The following is a 9,698-nucleotide window of genomic DNA, read 5'->3' as shown; positions in this document are numbered from 1 at the left end:
ATAGTCAAAAGAAAGAAAGAAGTAACTATAGATGGTCATTCATTTAGTTTTAAAGGGATAAAATTTTTTCTGAGTAGGAAGAGAACTAATGACTAATTTAGAAATTTATTTTCTCTGACAGGTAACTTTTGATTTCTGGTCAGCCCTGGCATATCTTATATCCACTCCGTATCCACATATCTTATGCCACAATATAATGAGAACTGAACACAACCTTCTGGTAGGGTCATGCTTACGTGATAACTCAAGACACCATGCCTCAGACACTTGATACAAAAGTTTGAAGTTAGTATTTTTTGGAATGTTCATTTCTTCCAGAATATTGAATGTCTGCAAGTAGATGTAAGCCTGATCTTAAAAATATTACCTTTATAATATGTCAGATTGTATTGTTACAAGCCTATCTCTCAAAAAGAAACAGGTCTCTCTCCTCCTATTACAAACACACTCTTGTACATACAGAAACACATAGAAACAAAATTCAGAYACATATTACCTTTTTTTTTTTTTTTTTAGAGAGAGCAATTCAGACAGAAGATTTCAGTTGTTCCTCAATGCTCAGTGGTGGCAGCCTAGACTTCAGTTATTCCATGCATTTCTAAGACAGTGAATAAAAGCAAAATTGATAAAAATAGTTTTAAAAATTAGAAGGAGTCACAGACAAATAAAACACTTGGTTCATTCTTGGTTTACCTAACTTATCTTTGGAAGTTTACAATAAGGACATCTCCATCTGAGCTAGCTGTGCTCCAGTGCATAGAAATAGGACTTTTCCAGTTTGATTCATGTGACTTACTTTAGATGTCTAGATACCACAATGTGATTAATTAGGACCTTGAAGTGCCTGCACCTTTTGAATGATTATAGAAGGTCTCCATATTACAGCTCAGATGGAGACAACCACAGTGTAAATGTCTAAATCCGGTTCAGTGAGTCCACAACTTCACCTGATCTGAACGTCTCAGATTTATAAWCCTTGCTTTTATTCATAACACTGATCAACTGTGATCACGAAAGCTTCTGGATGACAAGACCTGGGACTTGATGCTCCTTGTCTTACATTCTAGCTATCTGTCTCTAGTGAATTGGGCACTGTGGTTGTTCTTTTCTTTAGTAAAGAGGCTAAAAAAAGCCTTTCCTTTTGAACAGTTTTTTCAGAGCCCCTTTTACTTCTTTGTTTCAAAGGTTGAAGGTGAAAGGGTTTAGCATGGGAATARCAATAGTATAGAGGATAGAAATGACATTGCTTTTGTATGGTGAGGATGTGGCCCCAGGCTGAGCATACTTGAAAAAGACAGTTCCAAAGAACAAGCTAACGGCCAGCATGTGGGAAGAGCAAGTGGAGAAGGTCTTGCGCCTGCTCTCAGCTGAAGGCATTTGGATAATGGTTGTAATTATATAACCATAGGAGATTAAAAACTACCAAGGCAGTGCTCACAATAATAGATCCACATACACTGAGCATTATTATTTCATTGACAAATGTGTCTGAGCAGGAGACGTGCATCGCTACAGGAATATCACAGAAGAAGTGGTTTATTTCTTTGGGCCCACAAAAGGACAAGCTGAATGTAAAGCCTSTCTGGATGGTGCAGTTAATGCAGCCTGACAGATAAGAGCCCATGAGCATACAAACACAGAGTCTTTTATTCATAGTGACTTGGTACAGCAGTGGGTTGCAGATGGCAGAGAAGCAATCATAATCCATCACAGCAAGGAAGAAGGCTTTTGTTGTGCCAAAGAGAGAGAAGCATAGCCATTTTAGGAAATGATTCTTCTGCCCAGTGAGAATGTSAGTGCTGCTTTGGGGATGATGACAGAGGAACAGCAGGTGTCCAAGATAGACAACTTCTCTAGGAAAAAATACATAGGAGTGTGCAGCTTGGAGTCCATTCTAATGATGAGTATCATACCAGAATTTCGTACCACTGTGACAACATACATTGTTGCAAAGAGAACAGAGAGGAGGACTTGCAATTCTGGATGGGATTTGTACCCAACCAAAATGAACTCAGTTACCTTGGTGTGGTTTTCCACGGTTCCTTTCAAGCACAGTTCAAATAAGAAATAATGCTGCAGTGGACTTCAGGCACATGGACACTTTGCCTAGGGAAGCAATTAGAGAAACAAGATAATATATACAAGAGATATGAGGTAAATGGAGAGCAATGGAAAATGAAGTAATCTATCATATCTGCAGATGTCTCTAATATATTCACATATATCTGAACCAGTCATCCTGTCTCATTTTCTAGAAAGTGTTGAAAAAGAAATATTTTACATGCAGCTCATCTGAGCTATAGTACAGGTCCACTACAGAATGAAATTTCTGTTTCTTGATTGATTGTAAAGGTAGTGTACACAACAATTTCAGATGTAAATGGACAGAAAAGTATGACCCTAAGATAGCAGCTAACCCATAAAAGACAAAAAAATTGTAAAAAAATTGTTAAAAAAGGCAACGTTTTTCTTTCTGTGAGTTTTTTTTTTCTTTTTTATGAGGATTTGGAACAAAATTCTCAAATATAGAGACTTCTTAAGAAATAAATTTTCTATATGGAAATAATTACCTCACAGAGGGTGTTCCCAAAGAAAATTAATTGACAGAAAAAATTCAAACAACTGTTTTTAATTATATTTAATCACTTTGTCTTCAGCAAGTGGGTGTCATCTCCCCTAGCCTTGAATATTTACAGTAGGTAGATGCCTACATTAGAGCTGATAATTTAGATGGCCTTTAAATTCTGTGGAGAGAAATAAACACTTAGAATATTTACCACAGAAGGCACGAATCATGTTCTAGGATTGTATGTATCTCTCCATTGACCTAAAGGGAAGACCAGCTCAGATGTAGCTATCTAGTCTGTAGATGTATAAAGCTAAGTGATATGAATCCCCATCCAGTTTTTTGGGTTTTTTTCACTGTTTTCTCTGTCGTCATTTCCATTAGAGCTCTCATTTACTTAATCCTTTTAAAACACTGAATTCGTTCCTTGTATATTACTTGAATCATACCTTGATAATCCTTGATATGCACCCTCAGTAGCCATATTTACTTCTTGTTTGTTCTTTTTGTATTCATGTATCTTAAAGGAGAAAATAACTTTGGAGAGAGAATTTTTCTTTGCACAGTCTTGCTCATCTAACCTTTTCACTAGGTTCATTTGGGATTCTTATATGCACAGAATCTAAGTTTAAAGACATTCAAGATTAAGCATCCAGTCTAAGCCTGTTGTCTGTAGATTCTTTTGTCAAAGGAGCAAAACAGACACAGCACAGTGTGATCCTATTATATACGGCTAAGACGGGGGGAATAATAGTCCCTTGGAGGTATCTATTTTCATTACAAAAACAAACAAGCCATCAAGAAAATGAGAGGACAAATGAAAGACCTTTTTGAACAGTGAGAAAATAACTACCTCAATCAACAAGGACAAAAAGAAAAAAAATTCAAAATTGTACGTTAATGTCRTCAGCCATTTGATGGATGCCTTGATGAAAGCCTTGCCTGATCTCATTGTCCTTATTCTTAAATGTTTATTTTTATTCTGTTTTTGTCTAATCATTAATGTTTTAAATGTAACACAAAATTATGAAATATTTTCATAATAATGAAATAACTTTTTGATGGAAATATATTCTATAGCCTATTAAAATCATTCTGTTTTAATAATCATCACTATTGTTATAAGTAAACTACTTCTACAAAGCTTACAGAAGTCTAAGCTAGGAATGAAGCTGCTGGAAATGCTTTCACAGTCAATGAGAGAGAGAGGTACTTCAGGATGATGACTGATTCCAGAATAGTCTGTTTCTCCATTGATCCCATTGTAGACCCATTAAATACTTGCCTATTGTTAATTAACTTAATTTTGGCAAAAGGTAACCATCTTAATAAGTCCTATTTACTCTAAGTGCTATGGAATCCAAATAAAGACCTAATTATTTTTAAGTCAGTTGTATCACTAACCTTAGCAAAGCAAAGCTCATGCTTCACAAATCACAACACAACAGCCCTTCTAATATCATGATTTAGTTCAGGTATGGTTTTGGAATTCATATCTCTCGATCACCTTGCCAGAAGCATTAAGAATCTTTTCTACTCAKCTGTTTTTTTCAATATTCTGTTGGCAATCAATACTTCTTGAGAAACTCACTGACCTTTCAAACTCATTGGTTTTGAAGACGTTCTCCCTACTGTGTTGCTGATCTCTACCTTTACATGTCTGCATAAAAAACACTTGGAACTCAGCTTCTAGAGTTTTAGATCTTCACACCAGACGTGTAAACCTCAAATGAGGTACTTTTCCCTTGTGCCATTTCTCTTTGCTKTTTAAAAAAAAAAAAAAAAAATAGAGTAAGTTAGAGTAAATGTAATGATGCTTCTAGGTATCTTTTATCATTATTTTTTTCAGTGTTTCTTACATAGAAATCCTCCCGCCCCTTTTAGACTTCATTCCTATAAGCAAAACTTTGTGGACCCAATGTCAACCCTATTAGTCATGAGAATCTACTAAAACAGAACAGAGGCCAGTGTCATTCTGCCAACCAGTGTGTTTCCTTCCTCTAAAACTGAAGTTTTCACTAAATTTTCTCTATTCTCTGAATGACAGGGAGAGCATACTTACACCCTGAGACTTAGAGATGCGATTCAGATACCCAAAAGTGAGGGTCTAGCTTCTAAGGGATAACAGGCCTGGATTCTAGCAGGCACTCCAGGAGAGTACAATCATCCACCAAGCCCTCTGTGGATGTCTCAGACACCCTAGGACATGTGTTCTTTTTCAACAACAAAACTTACAGTCTTTTCAGCACAGTGGCATTACATTTAGGTCCAATGGACTATACTAAATTCTCCTTCTTTGGGAGACTTACTTTAAATAAATCTACATGAAATTGTTGTTTCTTTTCTTGATATAAAAACTTGGGAAACTCTGTGACTTGTGATAGAACAACACATGCAGGCTACTTTACTTTTGCTTACRTTCTCACCCATTCCCAGTGGCACTAAAGAAAAGTTAAAGAGTAGCAAGGTTTTCAAGACCCAGGATTTGACTTTTAGTCTTATTTATATTAATTTGGGGAGGTAATTTATTTAAAAAATTTAAAGGCACCATACCTTCAAGTTGCAAGACTGTCTATTAAGAAAGCTTCTAAAAAGACATTTTTAGAAGCTAGAGAGAACTTGCATTCTCAGAATGTTTCTGTTTGTATAATACTTGGGTGTGATCCCTGCTTCCCTAAGATCAATTAGGGAAGACTGTAGCCTTCTCAGCTTTGCAGAGAAGGACCCAGSTTTGCAAAGAAGGACCTGGTGATCCTGATGGAGGAATAACCCCACGCACAAGTACAGGTTGGGGGTTAACCTGCTGGAAAACAGCTCTGTGGAGAAAGACCTAGGGGTCCTGGGGTACTACATGGTCCTGGTTAACCATGGCACCAATGTGCTCTTGTGGCCAAGAAGCCAAGAGGTGGCCATGGTATCCTGGGCTGYRCTAGGAAGAGCCTTGCCAGCAGGTCGAGGGAGGTGATCCTCCCTCTCTGCTCAGCCCTGGTGAGGCTGCATCTGGAGTACTGTGTCCAGTTCTGGGCTCCCCARTACAAGAGAGACATGGAGCTCCTGGAGCGAGTCCAGCGAAGGGCTACCAAGATGYTTAAGGGACTGGAGCATCTCTCCTACGAGGAAAGGCTGAGAGAGCTGGGCCTGTTCAGCCTGGAGAAGAGAAGCCTGAGGGGGATTCTTATCAATGTGTATAAGTATCTGAAGGGAGGGTGTCAAGAGGATGGGGCCAGMCTCTTTTCTGTGGTGCCCAGCAATAGGATGAGAGGCAACAGGCACAAACTGAAACAGAGGGAGTTCCGTCTGAACATGAGGAAAAACTTGCTTACTGTGAGGGTGACCAAGCCCTGGAACAGGTTGCCCAGAGAGGTCGTGGAGTCTCCTGCCTTGCAGATATTCAAAAACCATCCGGACACAGTCCAGTGCAGCGTGCTCTAGGTGACCCTGCTTGATCAGGGGGATTGGACTAGAYGRTCTCCCAAGGTCCCTTCCAACCTCAGCCATTCTGCGATGCTGTGATTCTGTGATTCTGTAATGTACTTGGTGATATTTTCCATACTAGGAACTACTCCACTCAATGGAAGCTGCAGCATCCCTNCACTGTCTCCCATAACATCCTCATAGGCAAGCTGAGGAAGTGCAGGCTAGATGAGCAGACAGTGAGGTGGATTGAAAACTGGCCGAATGGCAGAGCTCAGAGGGTTGTGATCAGTGGCACAAAGTCTAGTTGGAGGCCTGTAGCTAGCAGTGTCCCCCAGGGGTCAATTCTGGGTCCAGTACTGTTCAACTTCTTCATCAATGACCTGGTAGATGTGACTGAATGCACCTTCAGAAAGTTTGCAGATGGTACAGAACCGGGAGGAGCGGCTGATACCCCAGAGGACTGTGCTGCCATTCAGAGGGACCTCGACAGGCTGGAGAGCTGGGCGGAGAGGAACCTCAAGAAGTTCAACAAAGGGAAGCGCAGGGTCCTGCACCTAGGGAGGAATAACCCCATGCAGCAGTCCAGGCTGGTGTTCGGCCAGCTGGAGAGCATCTCTGTGGAGAAGGACCTGGGGGTCCTGGGGGACCGCAAGTTGACCGTGAGCCAGCAAAGTACCCACTGGCCTTCTTGGTATCCTGGGCTRCACTAGGAAGAGCCTTGCCAGCAGGTTGAGGGAGGTGATCCTCCCTCTCTGCTCAGCCCTGGTGAGGCTGCATCTGGAGTACTGTGTCCAGTTCTGGGCTCCCCAGTACAAGAGAGACATGGAGCTCCTGGAGCGAGTCCAGCGAAGGGCTACCAAGATGCTTAAGGGACTGGAGCATCTCTCCTACGAGGAAAGGCTGAGAGAGCTGGGCCTGTTCAGCCTGGAGAAGAGAAGCCTGAGGGGGATTCTTATCAATGTGTATAAGTATCTGAAGGGAGGGTGTCAAGAGGATGGGGCCAGCCTCTTTTCTGTGGTGCCCAGCAATAGGATGAGAGGCAACAGGCACAAACTGAAACAGAGGGAGTTCCGTCTGAACATGAGGAAAAACTTGCTTACTGTGAGGGTGACCAAGCCCTGGAACAGGTTGCCCAGAGAGGTCGTGGAGTCTCCTGCCTTGCAGATATTCAAAAACCATCCGGACACAGTCCAGTGCAGCGTGCTCTAGGTGACCCTGCTTGATCAGGGGGATTGGACTAGAYGRTCTCCCAAGGTCCCTTCCAACCTCAGCCATTCTGCGATGCTGTGATTCTGTGATTCTGTAATGTACTTGGTGATATTTTCCATACTAGGAACTACTCCACTCAATGGAAGCTGCAGCATCCCTACAGGAGCTGCATCTGCCATTCTGTGATTTTGTGATTCTCTAACTTGAGCTTGGTCTTAATTTTGAGCCTTTACACCACTGTAATACTGCTGAATCCAAGGCAACTGCTACCTGAATAAGACTGTGATGTGACCTATCCTGTCAGTTGTGCCTGAATTTCCTCTTGGAAATCATCTAGTGTGCCCCAGAAAGAAGTCTGACTGCAAATTTCCTTGGGTACAATAAAGTCATTCAGGGTTCCAGGGCCCTCGTTTGGCCAAGGGTCTGAGTATAATGACTTTGTAGTCATACCACAGTATCAACTATTTACATTATACTGCCTCTATTGATACGTGAGAAAATCTTTCTTCTTTAGAGGATTTTCCATTTCATCATTAAATGAGCTTCTAAAAGAGTTAAGTTTTTAAGTTTAATCATCCATGTTGATGCCTTTTTCTTTCCAGGGAGAATAAGGGAATCTCAGAGAAAATAGATCAGATGCAGACATCTGCATTTTACATGCCTCATACTATCCCACCCACCATTTTCTGGCCCTAGTAATCTAACAAGGGCAAAGGAAATATGAAGTTCAGTTTCTATTTTTGCCAACCCTTTCCTTTAAAACTGGAGCAGTCATTCAGCTAAAGATTTCCAAGAAAGACAGGTAGTATAAAACCATGGGGGGGGGGAAGCTAGATATAGGTCAAACTTAGATTTATCAAGCTCCAGTTCAATAAATATGGTAATTGGGTCCATGAATAGTACAGTTTCACTTGAGAGTGAATCAAGGTCTAGACCTCCTGATTTTAGTTCATCAGCACTGGTAGCCGGCCTTTGTGAGCGAAGTCTCTTCTCCAGAAGTCTTTAATTTAATACTTAGATGTTTCTTGTGCAAGTAAAGGTCTTCCTCAGGGCAAATCTCACTTCTTTGTTTCTGAGGCAATATATGAGTGGATTCACAAGTGGCACTACTACTGTGTACAAGACTGATACCAACTTGTTAGCACTGTAGGTATACATAACCTTCGGGTGGGCATAAGTGAACAGGGTGGTAGAGTAGAACAACACCACTACTATCAAGTGGGAGCTGCAGGTAGAAAATGCCTTTTTCCTCCCCTGAGAAGAAGGGATCTTCAACACAGTGAACATGATGCAAATATATGAGGTGACCACAGCACACAGTGGCACCATGATGACCATCAGAGCCAAGATGAAGTCCACCAGCTCAGCCAAAGAGGAATCACTGCAGGAGATATTCAGTAGGGGTGAAATATCACAGAAATAGTGATTGATTTTGTCTACATTGCAGAACCAGAGCTGACCTATAAAGGTCAGCTTGATGGAAGAGGTGATCAAACCACACATCCAACAGCCAGCTGTCAGCTGAACACAGAATCGCTGGTTCATGATGAGTGGATATCGGAGAGGATTGCATATGGCCAAGAAGCGGTCATAGGCCATAACAGCTAAGAGAATGTACTCAGTACAAACAAAAGTCACAAAGAAATACAGCTGTGTCATGCACCCCTGGAATGATATGTGTTTGTCTTGAGAGAGGAAATCTACTAGCATCTTTGGCTCAATGACAGAAACATACCAGATCTCTAAGAAAGACAAGTTTCCCAGGAAGAAATACATGGGTTTCTGCAGACTGTGGTTAGTACGGATAACGAGAATGATAATGATATTTTCCAACACAGTTAATGAATAAGCCAGAAAGAAAGCAGAGAAGAGGAGCAGTTGCAGTTCAGCAGAGGTGGGAAATCCCAGGAGAATGAAGTACATGACACTGGTTTCATTCCTGTCACCCATTCTATAGGGGAACGATGTACCTTATCCACCTGGAATAAATAAATATGATAAATCCTAACCTAACCTATAAATTCTAATGGGTCTAAATTCATAGCTATATGTTACACCATCACTTAAAGCTCTATAAAAATTCAGAGACTTTGTTGCTAGGTTTGTAGAAATTAATTGGGTGAAATTCATCTGCTCAATTCAGAAATTTTCAGTATAAAAATCTAAGCATGCTTTTAGCTTATAGTTCATGGCTATTATTCATCTCCTATTCATCTCATTCATCTATTATTCATCTCCTATATTCATCTCATCTGGGACACATGTCTAAAATAACCCAGATGAACCATGCTATTGTATTGTCCATTCTCTCCATAGACCATAAAGAAATATTAGGCTACAAGCTTACAGGTAGACATTTATATTATCAGTGTCTTAGTTTCTACATCTGTATTTTGCTAAAGTTATACTAGGTATATCCCATTAACTGTGAGGTAAATGCCAAGTACTGGAAGTATGTACACAATCTGATTAAAAAAAGAGTCCAAACACATTTGCCAGACCCTAC

At 40.6% G+C, this 9,698-nt stretch overlaps 1 protein-coding gene and 1 pseudogene across 1 annotated transcript; both read right to left on the bottom strand.

Moving 5' to 3' along the window:
* Positions 1–1,122: 1,122 nt before the first annotated feature.
* On the bottom strand, positions 1,123–4,996 carry LOC112973122 (annotated as a pseudogene).
* Positions 4,997–8,206: 3,210 nt separating this feature from the next.
* LOC112973120 (olfactory receptor 6Y1-like) lies at positions 8,207–9,142 on the bottom strand. Its single transcript, XM_026080592.1, has one exon. It carries the CDS (start codon positions 9,140–9,142, stop codon positions 8,207–8,209), a length of 936 nt encoding a protein of 311 aa, XP_025936377.1.
* Positions 9,143–9,698: the final 556 nt, after the last annotated feature.

Source organism: Apteryx rowi, unplaced genomic scaffold, assembly GCF_003343035.1.
Source record: "Apteryx rowi isolate R43461 unplaced genomic scaffold, aptRow1 scaffold_1154, whole genome shotgun sequence".
Taxonomy (NCBI): domain Eukaryota; kingdom Metazoa; phylum Chordata; class Aves; order Apterygiformes; family Apterygidae; genus Apteryx; species Apteryx rowi.
Note: the sequence above shows the minus strand (reverse complement) of the source record. Positions and strands in the feature narration are given on the sequence as shown.

Bases quoted from the DNA above. Each gene is read 5' to 3' on its own strand.
- LOC112973120 (XM_026080592.1), bottom strand. From the start codon at position 9,142: ATGGGTGACAGGAATGAAACCAGTGTCATGTACTTCATTCTCCTGGGA.